Source organism: Cygnus olor, chromosome 3, assembly GCF_009769625.2.
Source record: "Cygnus olor isolate bCygOlo1 chromosome 3, bCygOlo1.pri.v2, whole genome shotgun sequence".
In the NCBI taxonomy this organism is placed as follows: domain Eukaryota; kingdom Metazoa; phylum Chordata; class Aves; order Anseriformes; family Anatidae; genus Cygnus; species Cygnus olor.
The window spans coordinates 119,245,192-119,267,385 of NC_049171.1; the positions used below are offsets into that span (position 1 = coordinate 119,245,192).

Here is a 22,194-nt window from a genome sequence, read left to right on the forward strand (position 1 = left end):
AACTCTTTCCTTCCTTAAAACCCTTATGACAGCAACTTTTCTTGGCCACTAAAAATGGAAATCAACTGACATCTTGGGCCCTGTTCATGCTTTCTGGGACAAAACATTTCATCCTCTGCAGAAACTATGGTCATCCTAGACAATTCTCATCTTGACCTGCATCAGAAACAAAACTCATCATTCAAAAGCATTAGTTAAACACTAACTGAACAGACAATGAATCCGCAAAACACCTGCTAATTTGAACAGGTGATTGCTAGTTTTCTTCAAAAAAAAAAAAAAAAGGTAGACCAGGCACAGTTAGTGTCAAAGTACAAATACGAGGCACTCACAATCTTCCTATACCCATTTTAAGCTCTAAATGTGACACTGCCAAAAGTGGTGTCCTAATATGAGATATTTTAAAAGAGAAGGCACAGAAGTTGTCCAACACAGTTGGGTTTGGCAGGGAAGCATTATCAAGTATAAAAAAATAGTGGATATATGCAGCTGTGTCTTGACAAGTTATCTTTCTAGTATTTATTACGAATTCAAACATTAGCTCATACATACTACTCTCTATATGGATTACACTTCATATCCCCTAGAGTATCAAAAATTATGTCCCTGCAGTAAAGAAAACTTGCATTTCATGATACTGTGGATACATTTAAAATAGTCATTCCTCTCTTAGTTATCTGAACTACTAAGAGTCTATTTCAATAACCTTCTGGAAGCGATAACACCTTTGAAACCATGATAAACTTGTAACCACATGCACCGAATTTTCTTGAAATGGCACTGCTTTAACTCAGATTATAAAAAGGAGGAGAAAAATGCTACCAGGAGTCACAGCAGCCAAGCTCTCACTGGGAAAAGTGGATGGTTTTCTGTAAACAAGACTCCAGAATGATTATATGACAATTATGTGATTTTGTTATCCAGTGTCAAAACTCTGACTTCAGCAGATATTTCCATAGTACTACTGCATCGTGAGTCACCTGGGACTATTTTCATCAAGAAAATGCTTCATTCATGCTGAATTCAGGTGAATAGGGAGGGCAGCAGCTAGCTGTGCTCAGGGGAGTGTCATTACCATGCAACTCCCTTTATGAGGGTATTCTAGTTTCAGGTTTTTGTCAGGAATAGAGCAGGAGTGGAGACAACATTAATTTTCTATTTACTGACTTCATTTCTATATTCTGAACACATTGTTTAAAAGGCTATCTTGAGCTCTGGAACCACATTTTTGTTGTGCTACTTTGTGTGGTGCAATAAAATTAGTATTTCTGTAGTATGGTAACATCAATCAAATTCACTTTTTAAGCAGCAATTGAAAGAAAGAGACAAGAAATTAGCCAGATCAGGAGCAAGACCTGTGCTTTTGTAGCCATCTTGCACCAGCACACTTTGAATTATTTTGACTGGAGTACCAACAGCTCTACTTGATTTTTCAGGGAAATTTTCAGAATGGTATGTTTATGGCCAGGTTTATGGCACTCTTGTGCTGGGTGTAAGGAGAACTACACCTGCCTTGTCTAAGACATCAGAATCGGTGATATAGGTTACCAGTGCTGGGGAGATTAGCTGCTGGATCCACAGTTTTGCAGCACTGTTGCACTAAGATCTTCCCATTGCATTTTTATATAGAAATAATCTATTTTGCTTTTGGTGCAGTGCAACAGAAAAACTTACCTTCTGTGTTATTATAGCAACGTTTTGAAGCTGTGCTACAAAGATAATAATAATCAAATCTAGATACCCAGCTTTTACCCAGACAGCTGATAACAAATCTGAGCTGCTTTAAAACGACAGGTACAAGCGGAGCTGTGAGAAGCGAGGAGGGGGGTATTCCGCCACCCCTACATTCTCCTCCCTTCCTTTTAAACCCCACCCCGCCCCACCACAAGAGAAGTCAACCCCCTTACCTGATAATATCGTCGTTGTGCCCTAGGAAGAATTTCTGGCTGTGCTCTCTGGTGTTATAAACCACGCCGACTCCAGCCACGAAGTAGACCACCTCTTTGCCCGCTGTGTAGTACAGGTTGTTGCGGCACTGGTGACCCCTGTACCCGTAAACCCACTCCAGACGGAGCTGGCATCTAGGAGCTGTCCGATCCGCCATGATAACCAATCCCCTCTCCCCACAAGAACGCACAAAACCTAGCTCTGCCCCCTCCTCCCCTTAACTCCTTCCCCGTCGGGGTTTTCCCCTTTAAAACGTTAGCGGTCCGTGCCCAGCTGCCGAATCTTCAGGTGGCACTTTCCAGCGACGATCGTAAATGAAAAACGCATTCGCAGATCGGGGCTCCTACTGCTGCCGCTCCTATTGCTGCGCTGCCACCATAATCTGCTGCCGCCCAGGGCGAGCAGTCGCCGCTTCCCCGCTGCTGCGCGGCCCCGGCAACTTCTTGGGGGAGAAGGGAGACAACAAAAATACACCTACATAAACAGCAGACAGGGCTTTTTTCTTTCTGAAGGCAAAGTAACTTCTGTGCGTCACCACCACCTGCCAAAGGCTCCCTGCTGCATCTCTTGTATTGCACCTTCTTGTCTTCCTGCAAAAAGCTTCCCGGGTGTTCTTCTTGCTAAGATTTCTATCTTTAGATCAAAACTGAAAGAGAGGGGGGGGGAAACGGGAAAGAAAAAAACACCGTGTTTTCAAACTGCAGAATGCATGTGTATTTAAAATGCAGGGGGACTACTTTGATTGGGGGGGAACACTGCTTGGATGTGTGCTGTGGCAGCGCTGAGTGGTTAGGGTCTTCTAAGCCTTTTCAGCAGGATCCAATACTCTCAGTCTTCATATTAGATACTATGGAAAGAGGATTCACATACAACATCCAGAATAAATATGATAATATTACCCCATCTACCCTTATTCCCCAGAATCCAAAACTTGCTCTTTTTGGAGTCTACAGTGACTACATAATTCAGACAACTTCATGTTATAATTTCTCAGTCACAAACCACTCCAATTTGCCTTAAATTAGGGGAGCAAGAGGGGGTGATGTTGCATTCATTTTTGGATTTACTGCTGTTCATTGGAGTGGTATTTCCCAGGAACACACTTCCTTGCTTTTCTGTTTCATCTAAAGCAGGATTTGTATTGTCATTACCAGGCAAGCATAGCTGCTGCATGTTGTGGTAAGCCATCCATCGCTTTATAGTATCACTCAACAAGAGACCAAATCCAGCCTTCCAGAAACTCGGCCACGATCACAAAAAGGAGAATGCTAAATCTGAGGCGAAAACCCAACGGCTCATTCAGAGAGGTACTACAGCACAGTGCCAAATGGAAGCCAGGGATAAACTACTCACTACGTGGGTGACCCGCGTGCCTTTCCCCACACAACACCACCTCACATTCACTATCTGCCCAAAGCAAAGAGCAGCGTGTCGACAGCGGCTCACACACACCCTCACAGCGCCGGCAACGCTCCCCGCCCTCAGAGCATTACGCTCCTCCACGCTCGAAGTGGACCCGAGAGGAAAACCTGGCATCCCACCCTCAGCAACAGCCTACGCATGGAACGTCGCCCCCCGCGGCCCCCAGGCTGACAGCGCCTCGAGCGGGCAGCTCCCCGGCGCGGCCCCCGCTGAGGGCTGTCCCCGCTGAGGGCCGGGCACTGCCCTCTCGCCCCCACACGGCGGCGCCGAGGGGACGGCGTCTCGGGCGTGTGAGGGTGGAGGCGCGGCCGTCCCTCTCCAGCGGAGGGAGCAGCGAGGGCTCGGCGAGGAGCAGCGGCTCCACCGTCACCTGGCAGCGGTGGCGGCGGACAGAGTCAGCGGTGCTCCCGCCCGGCAGAGCCGCCCGCCTTTGGTTGCCAGCGCTTCGCTCCCGCCCCCACCGCAGCCCTCGCGGCGCCTCGTGGGGATGCGAGTTTCGGTGGGGCCCTCGCTCACCGCGCAGCCGGGGGGCAGCGGGCAGGGGGCGACTACAACTCCCAGGATGCCCCGCGGCATACCAGCGCTGGGCGGTTGCCGTGGTGACTGTATTGCGGCGGGAGCGGAGACGGCGGTGCAACGGCTGCGGCGCGAGCCGGGGTGGCGCGCGCGGCCCGGCGGCGCTTCCCGCCCTCTCGGCGGCACGAGCAGGGGTGGCGCGCGACGTTTCCCGCCCTTTCGGCGGCGCAGCTGCAGCGGCGCGCGGGGCGCGAGCGGGGTCCGGCCTCGGCGGGGCGAGGGGAGCGGGGAGCAGCGTGTGGGGAGCAGCGAGCAGCGCCCCGCCGGGCTCGCTGCTGCGGGAGTGAAGGAGAGCAGGTACCCGCAGCAGCCGTGGGGCCGCTGGTGACGGAAGAGCCGTGGTGGTTGGCAGCGCGGTGCTGATCGCCGGGGTGTGACAGGGGCGTGCGGCTGTGGCCCCGAGATGGGCGCCGAACCTCGATCCCAGTGTCTCGGGCCTTTCCGTGAGCGCCACCCGGCTAACAGGGGCGGGGAGCACGGGCCTTCCGCCAGGTGCGCGTTTGGGGGCGTTAGTCCTAACCCCAAGGAGGAGAAAAGGGGAACCCCGGCTTGCAGCCTGCTGACAAGTGCTCTGGCAATGCCTCCTCTCCCAGGGATGGGACTGGATAGCGCTGCTAGCGGGGAGCTTGACGGCCAGCAGCCGCAGGGGTCCGCCACCTCGGGCCCTGTCCGCCATCTTAGGTGGCGTGCGCCATCTTGGGCGGTGTCCGCCATCTTAGGCCATGTCCGCCATCGTGGGTGGCGTCCGCCGTCTCAGGGTCTTGTACATGGACCGCAGTGAACAGAGGAGAGGCAAAGAGCGAGCTCACGTCTAGATGCCATTTCCGAATTATGAGAAGAGAAAAAAACAACCACCCCAAACTACCAACGTTATTCATGATAAGTATGTTTAATGTCACATTTAATAAAACGTAGAATATTCCCAATTTTCTCCTCTTAACATACTGTGTATTGTGGATGGTGCAATGTTTTATTCCTTTCATAATCCTACAGCAGGGTAGCTCTTAAGTATTTCCATCAGCAATCTCAAAAAGAGCATATGATGCTTAATACAAGTTCAGCCAAGTCTTTGGAATATTGCTATCCTTCCATCCAATCACAGAATCACAGAATTGTAGGGGTTGGAAGGGACCTCCAAAGATCATCGGGTCCAAACCCCCTGCCAAAGCAGGTTCCCTAGAGAAGGTTGCCCAGGTAGGCATCCAGACGGGCCTTGAATATCTCCAGAGACTCCACAACCTCCCTGGGCAGCCTGTTTCAGTGCTCCGTCACCCTCACTGTGAAGAAGTTCTTTCGCATACTGGTGCGGAACTTTCTGTGCTCCATTTTTTGGCCATTGCCCCTTGTCCCATCCCCACAAACCACTGAAAAAAGGTTGGCCAAATCCCTCTCTCTCCCACAGTTAAGGTATTTGTAAACATTAATAAGATCCCCTCTCTCAGTCTTCTCTTCTCAAGGCTGAACAGATGCAGGTCTCTTCCTTTCCTCATAGGGAAGATGCTCCAGGTCCCGTATCCTCTGTGTTGCCCTTCGTTGGACTCTTTCCAGGAGATCCCTGTCTTTTTTGTACTGGGGAGCCCAGAACTGGATACAGTACTCCAGGTCAGGCCTGACCAGGGCTGAGTAGAGGCTTGCTGTGGCTTGCTGCACAAGTCATGCAGATTTACGTAATAAAAACCAAGTTTTTGTTCTGACAGTTTACAATCATATCCAAATTTTCACGATAGTTTTGAAAAATGATATGATGAAACTAGCTGTTCATTCTTTTGGTTTTCTTTCCAGCAACTAACCTGTTAAATCATCCTAGTAGTCACAAAGCAAAATATATGTCTTGTTTTGTCCAAACATATACAGACATCAAAAAGTTTGTTTGTTGTTGCCAAGCTCTCAATCTGTTACTACAAAGCCCTTTTCAAAAGGAATGACTAAATAGGAAACAGCAAAGATATTTTTGCTGGTTGGATAAAATTTGTGAAAATACCCTCTCCCCCCAAAAAAAGAAATGCACACATACACAAAAACAACTACATTTACCACATTCAAAGAGAAATGCTATAAAACTACCTAATTTGGGATTTCTGAAGCATAGTTTTTAAGCATCTTTGTGACTGTGGATAAACTGATATGTAGCTAAAGCACTGACTAGCTAAAAAGTCAGTTACCTCTGCATGCTGATTTCTGCAGTTTAAAACCATTGGGAGTCGTTTGCTGCTGGTTGCTACAACTGAGCTTTCCAGAAAAGGCAACAGAGCTTTCATAGCACAAGTCCTTTGCCGTGAATTAATTCCCTTTTGGTAACATGCCAGATCTTCAGGACAGAATATATGGTGCGCCTCTATAAATTACCTTCTCTTCCAGTGGTCCTTGAGGAATGTAGTTGCAAAGATTTTCAACGGTGTTACTTTCACTGTATTTTAACCCTTGTTGAAATAAGTTCTGCGTATAATTTGAATGTTTTTTAAAGCTATTTAAAGTATTTCAAATTCGTATAGGGTCTAGCATTTTCACGACTGTCTTTCTGACTACCTCCCACTCATTTAGATAAATCAACCTAGATGCTTTGAAATTTTCAGTAATAAGCAATTGCTAAATCAGCCCTCTCTCCTTCCTTCTTTTTAGGTAACTGTTCAGAAAATGTGTTTAAAATAATGGCAATGTATTTAATTTTTAACATAAATAAGCTCTTAAGGGCTTAAGATTTTTCATTTTCTTATATTTTATTGTTACAACATTTATTTCTCTAAGAATCTTGCAGTGTCTTTGAATAAACAAGTTATGTTTCTTGTCTTAAGAGCAAATACTGTAATATTGAGGACAAGGTTCTGTCCAGTGAAGATTGTCCTGAGAGATTTATAGGATCAATAGTATTAATAACAAGGTTAGATATTATCTCTGAATGTCAAGCAGCTAAGCTACGTTGTAAATAGGAAATAATATTTGCACTTTAAGTAGTTCAAGAAAATGGAGTCTTAACATACAGTATTTTATCACCCATGACATTGTCCGTTATTCTTCTGTTATTAACCATTGTATTTTAACATCTAATTTGAATGCTTTGGTTATTCGTATACATTTTGTTAATGTGAATCTGCAAAAAGTTGATGAAAATAAATCAAGAATAAATATTATGTAGGGAGGACCTTTGCCTTCTAGAAGAGACACCTGATATAACCTCTCACATTCTTGTATATTCATACTCTTTAAGTAGCCTCATAAGGAGAGAAGCAAGAATAGCTTTCAAGAAGCTGTGGGTTACATTACCCACAGGCATGCAAATCCACTCATACTGGAAGCTTGGCTGGAATATCTTCATGCAGCAATGCAGAAACATTTGTAATCTCATTATCTTATTTCTGTCTGCTCAGAAACACTAGAAAGTGATTTTTTTTTCTTTGTCAACCACTGGATGTGGGTGTCTGATAAGATGTCTAATGAATTATGAATTCCTAATTCCTTGTTTTACTTTAGCTGCAAGAATATTTTTTAAGCCTGACCTGTTGCTTCTCTGTATAGTTCCTGAATATTAACTGCAGGGAGAGCCACAATTACAAGCCACACTCATAATTTAGAGGGCTTATATCTAGTTTTTATATTAAAAAAAAATATTTTACTCTCTTTAAAACAGATTTTACTCTCTTTACAATTTATCATATACAACACTGTAAATGTCAAAAAGTATCTCAGGATTTTGATCCTGAGATCAAAATCAGCATTTTGGCTACTGGACGCAGCACGTGAAGATGTGTGATAGATAGAACATTCCTGTCCTATGTATACTACCGCCTAGGTTGTCACATAAATTTGTATTTTTTAATAATTATATTGGATATCTAGGCTTGAAGTGTTCACTAACAAAATGTTTTCTAGATTTGTTTTGTTTTGGTGGGATATGAGTTACAGTTAAATAATCACCTGACTTGATTTTCTGTGTCACTTTAACCTATATCACACTCAAACTTTAATCTATTCTGTCAGTTACGAAATGTGTTTCTATGAGCTGTGTCATTTCACTTCGGTATGCCATCAGTCCTGCTTTATTTACCTGTCCTTTAACTTGCTTTCAATTCTGTCTTCCCATAGTACATTCATGATAAACGAATGAAATTATTGTTGAGTTCACATTCTACCTACATACATACTCTAGTCATTAACCAGAAATACTTGGTTTCTTCATCCTTTTTCATCTCAGTATTATCCAATGGAATAAATTCCATGTTATCCTAGCTTTCTTCCTATGATTTCTTTGTTGTTGTTGCATTATATAATTCTCATGGAAAATAAGACACATGACAAATAGGCTCTTTACCTACTCAGCAACGACAGACAAAAAACTTACTTGAAGGCTCTGATTGCAAGGCTGCAGCCTTTCTGTGAGCAATGGTGGTCATGTTGAACTTCATGTTTCATCCTTTAATAAAACCTTGGCGTGTTCTTTTTTTTATTTGTGATATTTAGTATGGTCAAATTGTGGAAGCATTAAACAATATGCATTGTTTTGCTGAAAATATATCTTCATTTTTAGAAAAGATGATTTGTTATAAATCATTATTATTGTAGCAGTGAAGTACACTAGTCATGAACCAATAGCCAAAAAAAAAAAAAAACAAGAAAACCTTAAAATTAAATATGTGGATCTACAGGTTCAGTCTCACATATTTTCATATAATCTTACCTTACATGGTGAGTTTTTTGTGATTTTTTTTTCCAATTAAAAAGTATTAATTTCCTATCAGGAGCTGTCATGTTGCTAAAAATGTTCCTCAATACTGCAACCTACTGTTCATTGTCAGTACAACATAAATGTCACTGATGCTTTTCTTGTTTTCTTTAGTGTTAATACAGTGTATAAAACTAACTAAATATAATTCTTGAGATAGAAACTCAGTGACATAAGCTTTACTTTAGATGAGCAACAGTAATAAGCGTGCCGTGGGTTCTGGAATCCTCCTCACTATCACAAATATGAGGAAGGCTTAAAAGTATAAATCAAGATGGAGTGTGAATGAACCTGTTCAAAAAGGGCATCTGTGTTCAAAAAGAATAGTCTAAATATATTTCCAATTTAACTCTCATAAAAATAAATACTTTAAAATATATTTGAAAACATAATGAAAAAAAGACAAAAATTTGCAAATAACAACACCATTTTCCCTCATTGTGGAAGGAGCTTGTTTGCCTAGCCTGAGACGTATATCGTTGCATACTCATTTTCTTTCATTTTAAATGTAAAAATAAACTATTTGATTAGCAACACAATTATGTATTACTTTACAAATTAACTTTGCTTTGCCAAAGTGTTATAAGCTTAATAAGTGCTTACGAAAGCAGTATTTTTTTTAAGAAGGCAGTATTTTTTTTAAGCTCTTTGGCTAGCCAGTAAAATAATTTTATTTGATCCAACACTTAATTTTCCTCTTGGCAGGGTTTCCAAGAAGGCAATGCAAAAGATACTCAGCTTCAGCAACTGCTTTTGTTGCCAATGCCTACTGCAGAGGAGAGCGAGGAGGCCGCCAAGATCTGTTTCAGAATGGGTGAAGGCATTTCGCCTGAGGCACCCCAAGAGGCTGGAGCCAGGTACAGCTGAAAGCAGATTCTGCTTGGCTGCTGAGCCTCCGATTTACCTACAGAAAAATGGCGTTGGCTGGAAAAATGAATGTTGCCAGGCCTTGCTGAGAACTTAGGCAAAAAGGAGGGCCTCAGATAAGTTGTCTGCTAGCTTTGTATGAATGGCAGGTATGAGTATGGGCTTCTGCTTACTGAGTGACTACTTATGTTTAGTATAAATAGCTCTTGCACATACCAAAGAGTTGTTTGTGCTGGAAATGGAAAAAACTTTAGACCCATTTACCACCTGTGGCTTAGGCATCAATTTAACAAAAAAGCTTTTTCTTAAATCTATTCCAATGGCACCTAGGCAGTAACAATTAAAAGTTTCAATCTAACAAACATGTTTGCAGTATTGCATTTAGCCATGTTTATGGCTAATACCTCCTGGTACTATTTAAATGCCACTTGATGGCTAGAAAACACTAACTGTCTGAGAGAAGCTGCTGTCACATGCATGTGAAGGCTCTACATACTCATGCGGCAGACTGAGTAAACAGGAACATAAGAACAGTTTTGCTGTTTGTCTTTTGTTAATATTTTCTAAGGTCTGAAAACCATTGTCATGAGCAGGCATGCACAGACGCCCAACCATCCACTGGTTTTGCTTCCAGATATTTTCTGTTTTAACTCTTAGTAGAGTGTGCTTGTCTTGCTCAGGTAGGTGACTTTTTAACTTGTTTCAGTCCCTGTTTCATTGTCATTATTATTAGATGAAATATGACTAATAATGGCATTCTGTATGAATATTGTCTGAATGACATTTATTACTCACCCTCTGCCGAAGTGACCGTTTGCTGCTGCTGTTCATGAGGGGTTGGGGATTTTTGTGTTTGTTTGTTTCTTCTAAAGCACGCCTGGTATAGATGCCAAAAAGCATCACATCTCAGTTTAACTCTATTCCTCTGTGATATATCCTGCCCACTCTATACATATCTGAGAGCTGTGATTAATAACGAACACTGAGATTTTCCCTCCCAGAAACATCTGTGTTATGTCCTAGATCTTTCCTACACAAAATACGACTTAAAACTCATTTTTATGGATGAATGTACTGCAGATGCAGTGAGAAGGCACATTAATTGGTATTTCAAAATAGGCACCTTCTATTTGAGCTGCAAATAATTTTTGAAATTATATCAAATCCATAAGAACTTGGCAGGGGGAGGGATCAGAGGCAGGAACTGTGATCTAGTTCTGTTTGTTTTTTTTTTGCCTGGCATTACATTAATCCAGTCCTGATTGATGCCTCTCAGTGATTTTACAATTTAACTACAAAATAATAACAGGGGAATTGGCTCTAAGCTCTTATTCCTTGTGGGTGGAAATCCTGAGTTGCATTGATGAAATGCTAGGATCTGTCCAGAAATAGTCTTAGCAGAAAAAAAGTGAAAAAAGTGAGTCTTTTCCGTCCTCAGACTCAATGCAAGCTCATTTCTGAAGGATCAGACATACTGTATTCTTTCAAATATATTTTTTACTTTATACTTTACTTTTTTTTTACTTCTTTACTTTTATATAAATATATTCAAATTCAAATATATTCTTTCAAATTCTTTCTCCTAGCCTAGAGAGAAAGCCCGACCAACCAACCATAATATATTTGTTTTGCTGTATGTCTTGAGTGCAGTCCAGGACTGTCTCGTAGAGCAGATCAATAAAACCATTTGTCTTAGTCTGCTGTGCTCATCCCTGCTCAGAGCCCAGAGGTACAGAGCACACAGAGTGGTATGCAGAGCTCCAGCCTGGCAGAGCGCACCATACAGCTGCAGAACCTCTCCGTGCCTAACACAGCACAGCTCACAGCCATACCTCCTGCCTGAAGGGTCTTCCGGATAATCTCTGATGGGTTATTGCCAGCCTTTATCCAGGCATGCGTTTGGGGTTGTCTTTCTGTAATCTTTTCATGGAAATTCACCGATCTATTCAAAACTGCTGTTGCCATTACAGAGATCTTGATCTTCCCACAGAAACTGTGGAAAGATCACTGTGGATTTTTTCTGTGACAGGAAGGATGGAGGTGTCCCCTTCCTTTCAGCTAAGTATCCTGGCTGCCATTGACTTGACTCAGCTTCCTTCCTATGATGATTCATCTGAGACATGCCTAAATCTTGCCACAAGTTTACATAACCTTTAAAATTTGACATTTCTTTTCCAAGTTAAGAGAATCCAGCTCTTCATTCTCTTGAGAATTACATAGTGCTATCTTTCCATTTTATTCAGAAGACAATTGCTGGGATACTTTTCACTGCCTTTCTTTTACCATGAGGGGATAAAGAAAGTAGCTGGATTTCAAAGATAACAGTCTCTGTGGAAAAGATAATACAGACTGTTTCCAGGTTATATTTAATCTACAGAATCAGAGGGAATAAAGTGTACATACTCATCCTTTGATCATCTAGACCACAATGGGCTCTGTAAAATGTTGGCCCTTCCTGCAATCACTTCTCTGCTTTATAATTAAGAAATGAAGAAGGAGAAATGAACAGCAGGATTTTTGGTGGCAACTTTTATTCTTTAAATTTCTACATGCTATATCCTGCTGAAAGAGCAAGGCACATGAGCTTTGCACATCATGTGCTTTACTGGGGGTGTCTTGGTGTTCTGGTACTGGCATCACTGGCCACAGTGTGACTGGTATTGACTTCTGACTGACCATTATATATATATATGTATATATATATATAAAATTCTATTGTGTACACCTCCTATTTCTTCAACTAGGTGATTGCCAGTGTTGGACTTTCTTTGAAGTTTTGTACATGGCAGTGGTTATAGGTACAGATGATATTTTCTGAGAACAATTTCATCTGCTATAAAGCATTTATTTAATCAAAACCATCAAATATTAAAAATGAATTAACAGCCTCCTATAATCCAGGTCTTTGCAACAAAGCTAAATTTACCACCCTAACATTCCTTAACTTTCATATTTCACACATGTGGTCTGATTCAAACTCTGTTTCTCAGAATCACAGAATCGCAGGATCATCTAGGTTGGAAGAGACCTCCAAGATCACCGAGTCCAACCTCTGACCTAACACTAACAAGCCCTCCACTAAACCATATCACTAAGCTCAAAATCTAAATGTCTTTTAAAGACCTCCGGGGATGGTGACTCAACCACTTCCCTGGGCAGCCTATTCCAATGCCTAACAACCCTTTCGGTAAAGAAGTTCTTCCTAATATCCAACCTAAACCTCCCCTGGCACAACTTTAGCCCATTCCCCCTCGTCCTATCACCAGGCACATGGGAGAATAGACCTACCCCCACCTCGCTACAGCCTCCTTTAAGGTACCTGTAAGAGTGCGATAAGGTCGCCCCTGAGCCTCCTCTTCTCCAGGCTGAACAAGCCCAGCTCCCTCAGCCGCTCCTCGTAAGACTTGTTCTCCAGACTCCTCACCAGCTTCGTTGCCCTTCTCTGGACTCGCTTAAGCACCTCAATGTCCTTCTTGTAGCGAGGGGAGCATCTTTTTATTTCACTGTGATTTCAGCATGCTGATGATATCCAAGATAGGGACCCACAGTTTGTGGAGTTCAATTCTATTTTTTTTATTAATAAACCAAGGAAGTTTTAAACATTATTTGCCTGGTTTTCCAAGATATGCTCTCTGCCCTGTTAGAATCTAGTGCAAACTTCCAATTTATTGTAGTGAGAAAATACAGAGAAAGTAAAAATACGAAAAAAGTTTATTTTGTAACACATTTTCTTCCTGTTCACGGTATTGTAGTGAACAGCCATTTAAAAAATATGGATTGATGTGAGTAATCATTGTCAATCTTTTTTCTTCCATTTCTTTAGGAGTACAGAATCTAGCCTCGTTGGATATGAATAGCTAATTTACGGTCGAGACCAGTAGGGTGAGTGCCAAAAACTTCTTGATTATTCAGGTGTATTGTGCAGGTGAGAGCAGATCTCTTACAGCTAAGCATCTCTCTGGCTAGAGTGACCTCTCATGGATAATGATGGTACTCTGAGAACAAGGGACAGTTTTTCTCAGCTAGGTGTGGTAGTAAAATAATAGCAATATTAGTAAGAAAATTTATATTAGGCCCAAACATTTTCTACAGTTCTAACATCGTGAACCACCACAGCATTTCATGTAATTTAAAGATTTTGAGATTGATTATTTTAATAAGCAAATTAATAATATTTCAAACATAGAAAAACAGGTGTAATTAAACTGTCATAGTTTTTGATGGTCACAGTCACTTGGTTAATCAGCATGCTGAGCTCAAAAAGCAAGAGAAGACTCATTATGAAATAGCTGCTTATGCACAAAATCTGTCATTTCATACTTTATAGAATAAATTGATATTATCTCACACAGTAGGCCATTTACAGTTTCCTGATCTGTTCTGGACTATCCTGCAGGTGTGATGACTGAGAAGCAGAGGCTCTCCCCCTTGGGCTGCTCCGGGTGCACTCTGCGTATGCTGCATTATGACACACTGCAGATGTGATCACGTGGGCTGCGTGAAGCTACTCTGCTGCTTTGGCTGCACTGAGAGACTCAGATGACAGGTGATGGCGCACACAACCAATCTAGATTTGCTTTGATAGCATTAGCACATGTTACAAGGCATCTCAGCCCTGCTGGGCAGTTGTTAGAATGCAGAGCAACAGGGTACAAGCTGAACAAGGAGCAAAATACCTAACTATTTTGCTTTTTGCATTTAGTTGATCTATGTTGCAATATATTTCTCTTTATTCTCACTGTTTGTCCCCTACACTACAGCATTTACAATACTGAATTGTGTTTTTGTTCTATACCTCACCTTATTTTTACTTTAATCTTGTTTAAGAGCCTTTGAAGCAAAGAACAATAATCCACTAGAATTCATTGAATTGCTGTCACAAGGCTAGAGAAAAATGCTTGACAATGGGATAAATTACATTCAGCAGTAGGGGAGAAAATGGATTATAGCCTCATGCACTGAATGCCAATTCCTCAGCTAGGTCCTGACCACGCAGAGAGTGCTGCTGTGTACAGACAGAGCTTTGTGAAGTAACTGCAGCTGAGAAGCTAGTCCTGTTTGCTTAGCCTGTTGTCTGTAGTTGAACCAGATGCAGTGTTCTTCATGAAAAATTAAGAGTTCAGTTCATGACTTAGAAGAGGATGAACCAAGCCTTAACTATCTTCATCCACATTGTACAGAAAGAATCAGATAGACCAGTTAAAATTATAATAACGCTACGGGAAAAGCAAAAACAAAAACCTTGAAGTTTTTCCTTGGGTTTTTCATTGAGAGCTTTAACTCAAGAAATCACACATTAAAATGAATAATTCCACAACATATTTTGTTCTATTATTTAGAAGTCATAAAAGAAATTAAGTACAAAAGTGGATTAAAGCACTAGCCCTTCTGCAGGTTTGTTGCTTAGTGAGTTAAATCAATTCGTGACTAATATTTTACTTTTCAACATATAGAGACAACATTTTCTATCCCATATTTAAAGAAAAAACATACTCTTACAGCTTGACAAGGCAGAAAAAGATGTTTCGAAAGTACCGTAATGTGATATGCATGTGTTAAATTATAAAATACTGAATTAAGTTGTGTGAGGTAGATATGCACAGCCACAAGCATTAGTTTGTGCAAGAAGAAATAGAAGAACCAAGACTATGTTACTAAATTAAAAAAAAAAAAGATAAAATCACTGTTGATAAAAAGCAACATAGATCTATAGCATGTTAAATCAGGGCCTGCATGTCATTAACTTTCAATCTTCTCAGTTACCTTAAAGAACCATCACCCATGTCATTATGGTTATTGTTTGTGTTCTGAGTAGTGAAATACTATCTAAAATGGTTAATTTCATTTGACATCTAGAATTGGACAAATGATCCAAAGCAGCACATGTATTATTTACAGAACACAAAGGGCTTGCAGATATTTTCTATGCATTCTGAGAGTCATTCATTATAAATCAGTTTGCTAACCGAATGATGTATTGGCATTAAGTGTCCATTTGCATTAGACAGACTGTGGAACAAGTCTGAACAGTATTGCTGTTCAGAATCAGAACAGTATTGCTACCGTTAAACAAGTTTTAGCAGAGACAGCATGGTCAAGGTGCACTGATGAACTTATTTGAGTCTTTTAAGGACGTTGAAGAATACTTTGCTTTTTTTTTTTTTTATAGACATGTTAGTTTCATATGCCTTGCAAAATCAGAATGAATTAAAACTGGCAAGCTTTGCTATCTGTGTGTTGAAAAATGATTACTGCCTAATGTGCAAATATAGTTGTTTTTATGGTACATTTTAAATTGAGGAGAAACAAAAACAAGTAAAGCCCTGCAAAAGTAGGATCTTGCCCAATCATATCATTTATATCCAAATATAGAAATATTTGGATACATAGACTGGGGCAATATCTTGCTAGGTAAGTGATGGCCCAGCATTAATAGATCAGTTATGTATCTCATACAGTGTGAAATTTTGTCTCTCTGGTACAATAATTAGGACTAGACATGAACGAAATATGAAGTGTTCTTTAAAAGGAGCCTAAGAAGTCAAAAATAAAACTGCCCACCTATCTATCTGAAAGCGTCAAACTATTATGATTATTATACTAGGAAGAAAGTAACATTGTTTCCTTTTTTTTTTTTTTTTAAACTTTTGTACAATAGAAAGCAGGAGATGAGAAAACAGTTGTATTTATTGCATATGTCTACATATCAAAACTTATTTTTAAGGTGAATATTTGTCAGAAAAGGGATTTTTTAAATTGGACATGAAGGCCTGTTGCATTTTTTTGGCAGATGTTTAGATTTTTTGTCTTAAAGGAAAAAAGAATAAATACTAAATTAACTAGCAAGCACATACTAAGTACTAAACTATGGTGTATTTTCAAAATTCTGGGGAGAAAGCTTCTGCTAGGGATCATAAGCAGGCTGTACTTTTGTCTTTAAATTACCTTTCTGGCAACTTCTCAGGCAGCTCCAACTTGTGATAGCTCTGTGGCACATTAGCAGTTATCTATGCTAGAAATCTCTTGCCCTGGACAGGCCCCAGCTCCTGTGTCTGATTTACCTTTGCAGAAGGGCGTTGCCTGGGCTGGGAAGAACACACTGAAGAGGAGACTACTCCGCTGTATTTTCCCTTCCATTTCAGTAGTTACTGGGGTGCTCACAGCCATGCTGCAGCTTCTGCCTTGTAATAGCTCAGCTCTCAGATGACCAAATGGGAGGAGTGGAGGAGATGGCAATTTATATTGCAATCAAGCTACTCAAAAAAGAACAACCAAACGAGCAAAAAAAACCCAACCAATGTATATGAAGTCTACTGCTTTAAATGTTAAAGTGCTAACAAGCAGGTTTCAATGCTGTCAGGGCTCCTCAGGGCAACTGAGATGCAAAGATTAAAGAAATCAAGGAGGAATTTGCTGGCCAGGTCACTAATGAGTTTGTAAACCCAAGCTGCGTAGGAAGAAGTGAAATGAACAGTAAAGTGACGTGCACCACAGGCAGCATGTTGTTGTAGTTTGAGAATTAGGATAGCCTCAATACAACTGTCGAGTGCTAAACATCTTCAGCTCAGCTTTCTGTCTGGCTCCCACCAACAGGAGCCAGACATTCATTATTACAGTCAGAAAGATTGTATTGCTATTCCTAACTTAGCTATGTTCTCCTTCTGCCCAACTACTAAATCAGCTTAGTTTGCAAATAAACTAGACTGGTTGTTATGTGGAACAGAGAGCTCTGTTGGATCATGGAGATCTGGGCGTCTACCCATGGGGAGTTTATTATGAAACAAAGAATGTGATTAGAAGAGGCAAATCCCAGTCTTGCTGAAGAACAAGCAGCCTGCATGTACATAGTCACAAGCACAATTCAAATTCTGATGTTGTCCTTTGCTGCATTAGGAACACAGTGCCGTCTTACCTTAGCATTATATTCTGAATGGCCACAAAATACGTATTCTTGATACCAGACCATAGAAAACAAGCTGAACCCTTCTTCATCTTCAGCTGGCTGAGAACTTCAATTCCTCTTGTCAGGATGTACTCTGTTGTTCAGTCTACAGATAGTGCTGTAGCATCAGCAGAGCTGAGTTCTGCTTTTTTCCAGTAATTTTTCAACATTAGGGATATCGTTTAGCACAGTACCCCTCTTTTTATTTTGAATGAAAGGGACAAATATTTGTTCCAATTTGTTAAGTTTCTGTTTTTACTTAGCCACCTATGCTTAGTAAAGGTAGAAAAATGAAAACATCCACAAATAAAAGGCATCATGGTATTAGACCTGCAAGCTATTTATTACAAAAGTATATTCGTAAAGACCCTACACATTTAAAGTCCATTCTCTGCAAACTCAATCATAATCAAGAGAAACACAGTGAAGTGAAAAACAGTCTAAAACAGAATTTCACAGGAACAGAATTTAATCATACATTTCTGTTACTTTACCGTTAATTTTCCCTATACAGAGTGGATCTCTACAACAGAACATATTCTCTGTGCAGAACAGATGGATTAATAGATTATTTGCATCAATCTAAAAGAAAACCCTCCTACTCGACGTATGCTTAATTCCCATGGCTCACAAGTTTTGGTGTTTTTATCCTCACTGTACATGATTCGTGCGGATATAGGGAGGAACATTCAGGTGCAGCTCTGTGAACACCTACCCAGCTTGGACTTCAATATAGAGCACTCACCAAGACAAGGAAGACAGACACTCCTGACTAGGGGATGATGTCTCCCTAACAATGGTGGCAACGTAACTGAAAAGTGGTTGGCTTCTATTAATTTTCTTTGGAAAGTTTAAGAGTCGACTTGTATATTATTTTTGCAATGCATCTCCAGAGAAAACATAAGCAACTTAAAAATGGATTACCTGGGAAAATGTACCAACAAAAAGAAACTGCAGTACAGTCTGAAGCTGTACTAAAAATCCTCATTTTCCTTCAGTGTGGTAATCGGAAGGAGTATGACACCCATCCATCTAACCATGTTTAGAGATGGCTATATAACTCTTTGGATTGCACCACTCCAATAGTTAACAACAGTGGCAGCAACAGCCTGCCCCAATTTCAGTCACATTTCTGTCATCCATACTACTTTTCTTCCTCTAGCATTTTTCAGCAGATCCTTCACAAAAGCACCCCCTTCTGAAACTAACATACCTACGACAAGAGGGCTGCCCTGGACTTCTGCAGTGGCTCCAGCACCTGTTAAGCACCCTGTCCCCTTCATGAAAGTGCAGCTCTGCTGAAGGTATTCAGCATTTAAACAGGATGGGACCATATTAACCCAGGTCTTTTCGACCTGGCTTTGTCAGAGGATGCTCTTCCTGTCCCACCAATTCCCTCTGCATGGAAATTGCGACCCTCATTGCATCCTTATAAATTACACTCAAAAGGGAAACTAGGTGAGACTTTTCAGAATTCAATCTCATTCCTCAGCAACTTGAAATTAGTTATTAAGCAGAAAGGCCTTTACTCAAGTAGTTTTCAGGAACAACTTGAGGTAAGAGGCAAGAAAAACAGAATTCTGAAGGCATAATCAACCAAATCCCTGCTCACACAACTGGCAGTAAAGATTGATCTTCTAAATGACAGCTATTGTAATAGCTTCGTTGCAGTGATAAATATAGTAAGGCATCAACAGACATCAACATTTTGATGCATTTTTTATCAACTAAGAGTTTCATATTTTGACAATAAACCTCAGTTTTTTATTGTATTACATTTTTACAGGACTGGTGGTATTATCCTACATTTTACTAATATTTGGATTGGAACAATGTTTTATTACAGGAGTAAAAACTCGTGCATGAATATTCAGTTGTTTAATAACCCCAAACTTGACAATCCATAAAACAGTACAATCCATGAAAAGAATTAAGACACTGTATTGGTCATATGTTCAAGAAACTGGTTTAGAAACGTGCTTGTTTGCACTGTATGTACTTGCCATCTAAAACTGTATTTGAGTGTATTTCAGTATTCACAAAAAAAAAAAACAGGTTCTGTATATTTCAGTGATTTTTAAATTTTCAATTCCTATTTGGTCTTCTGGGAGCTTTTCTTTTCACATGGTTCCCCAGATGTCATCCAACCTACAGAAAATTCTGAAAAGATGCTAAGTCTTCAAAATGTTGAAAAGGTCAAGGAAATGCTGAGCTTTGGAACTCACCTTAGCTGCATTAAATATATGTCCTCACAGGAAAGCAAGAGTGGCTGCATCTCAAGAGAGCGATGTTTAAAAAATTGACACAATATCAGTGAAATTAAATTGGGCTGGACAACAACACCTCAGTAAATTATAAAATTCATTTACTGCCTGATTTACTGAGAGCTTAAGCACTTGAGCAAACTACTATAGGGTAAGTAGAAAGTTGGAGAACTAGGCTTACTTAAAATAATTTGCTGCAAACTAATACATGGATATTTCTGTCAATCAGGTAGACATTCAGGTAACTCATTCAGTTGCTCAAGCCCTTGCTTACATTTTTTCTGCTGGATTTTTTTCCAACAAAAAATATCTACCTTGAAACATTTTACAAAACACTGATTTAATTCCATCCCTTCTCCCTTTATTCTCTTTCTTTGGCACAATCTGGGGGGCAGGATGAAAGGGATGGCAGGTGAGAAATGAAGGAAAAGGAAAGGTAAGGAAAAGTGGCAAGAAAGAAATTATTTCAGTATGAATTTTCACACAAAAAATGGAATTACACTTTAAGACATTAGTTTCAGTGCACAGGAGAGATGACATTTTAAAATAACTTTATTTTTGATCCTCTTTCAAAATTGTGATTTAACATTATCAGAAATGAAATAAGAAACTTAACCAGCATATTTAGTTTTAAAAGCATTTAATGACATAGCATATATTTAACAGATAGGGTAAAAGTCTAGAGGTACAGTTCAATACAACTGAAAGCCAGTTCCAGTACTACTCTTGACTACAGGCCCAGTCATTGAAAGTTCATTCCTATTAAATGTAATTTTTGATTGTGCAGTAAGATGAAAATTTTTCATTACAATAGTTACAGTGACAGAAATGCACACTATGTATCAAATAGCAAGGTAATGTAGCAAAATTATAACACACAGTGCTGTAGCTGACAAGCAAGTAACCATTTGAGTAACATTACTTTTCCAGTAAATGCTTCAGTTCCACTTTTACACTTATCAATGGTTTTAAAGGGTTTATTATACATCTAGTCTTATTATACTTTGTACTAGAATTATCTGAAACATACAATATAATGTATTTCGGCAAAAAAAAAATTTGAAATTACAGATTATTTAAAACTGTATCAGCCTGCTAATCCATCTCATACACCAACATTCTTATCTGTCGTACTTGATGCAGAAAAGCTTCAGGTTGTGTTAATAACCAATGCCAGGATATAAATGGTTTGTCTGTAAGTTAATGCATACCTGCACTCTGTTACAGCAAAGATAATACACTATCATTTTAATAAATGTTAGAATTGTAATGGGAGGCTCTACTAGTCAAGACTCAGCATAACAACCTTAAATGGAAGTGAACATTTTTGAAAATTTGTACATTGTTTTTTGATGTGCACAGTAGATTCGAAAGCACCGCTGCCTTGCATACCAATAGCACTAGGAGTGGGTTATTTTCCAAGACAGCCTCACAAAATTGAGGAACAGTTTAAATATTAAGATCTAATCTACATTAACTTCATTTAAAAAAAAACAAAAACAAACCCCCAAACCTGGTCCTCCCTCTCCTACAGAAGCTGGCCAATGCACCTCATACACATTTGTAACTTTAGATTCTTTTTTGTTGGCTTTTTATTTTAAAACGCTCTATAAATAAAAAAATGTCAATCACATTGAGGAACATGAGGCACAGAGAGTAACGTATTGGTTCTGAGCTCGCATGCTGGAATTCCACTGGAACGGTCAGAGAAGTGCAGTGTGTGGAGATGGAGTTCACTTCTTTTTACCAAAAAGGCTGAATCTTTTCTCTTTGTCTTTCTCTTTGTCTTTCTCCCTCTTGCCAGGACTGGATTCGCTGGTTATCGTGACACTGGCAGGCAGGGTCTGGGCACGGCTGGAAGCTGGAGTGCTCTGAGTGGTCGGGGACACTTCGATTTTATCAGATGAGATAGCTGATGTGATGGCCTGAATCCATGTGTTCATCTCCTCCTTCAAGAAGACCCAAAGGTAGAAAGCTGTTAAAATCAGTACACCACACTCTCTCTCTCTCATTCATTCAACATTGGAGATAGGGAATGGATAGAAGTGGGAAATTAAACACAGTCCTAACTCATCATCTGGCAGGGGCTGTCTACTACAAGCTGTATCTTGTATCTGAGAAGCCCTGGTTTGTCTGTGGGAGCTTCTGAATCTAAACGTAACGCACACATACATACATGATTCAAAACCATGAAATCAAAGTGTATCCTGAGCTCATTGCATTTTTTTTTTCCCCCAGTTGTACAACAGCACAGATTCCACATCAGTAATGCATAGTGAGAAAAACAAACTTACATCGTCTTTGGCTTGGAAGAGGTATTCATTGCCATCAGTCAATCTGCAAAGAAAACCACCATCACAAATTTAGTTTAGTAATAGTCACACTGGTACAACTCATGCTTTTTTAATTACAGTATGTAATCAGACCGAGACATATGGGACAGTCATAACATCTATATA

The 22,194-nt window shown here is 40.3% G+C and overlaps 2 protein-coding genes and 1 long non-coding RNA gene across 8 annotated transcripts in view; all 3 read right to left on the reverse strand.

Annotated features, from left to right (window-relative positions):
• The window catches only part of EML6 (EMAP like 6), a 139,165-nt gene extending 135,282 nt beyond the window's left edge, over nt 1-3,883 (reverse strand). Inside the window, 2 exon segments of the mRNA XM_040553503.1 lie at nt 1,908-2,593; nt 3,740-3,883. Of these exon segments, the coding sequence (XP_040409437.1) occupies nt 1,908-2,104 (197 nt within the window). The 5' untranslated portion in view covers nt 2,105-2,593; nt 3,740-3,883.
• A 1,457-nt stretch (nt 3,884-5,340) lies between these two features.
• On the reverse strand, nt 5,341-11,529 carry LOC121068345. Its single transcript, XR_005818818.1, has 3 exons — nt 11,362-11,529; nt 10,325-10,406; nt 5,341-5,748 (listed from the first exon to the last, which is right to left on the reverse strand). It is a non-coding gene; the product is annotated as an uncharacterized LOC121068345 (long non-coding RNA).
• An 8,829-nt stretch (nt 11,530-20,358) lies between these two features.
• Nucleotides 20,359-22,194, reverse strand: part of SPTBN1 (spectrin beta, non-erythrocytic 1) — a 134,773-nt gene continuing 132,937 nt past the window's right edge. For all 6 annotated transcript variants that reach the window (XM_040554231.1, XM_040554234.1, XM_040554233.1 and 3 more), the window contains 2 exons: nt 22,030-22,072; nt 20,359-21,684 (listed from right to left, as the gene is read on the reverse strand). In XM_040554231.1, coding sequence (XP_040410165.1) covers nt 21,469-21,684; nt 22,030-22,072 — 259 coding nt within the window. In that variant the 3' untranslated portion in view covers nt 20,359-21,468. The remainder of the gene's footprint in view (nt 21,685-22,029; nt 22,073-22,194) is intronic.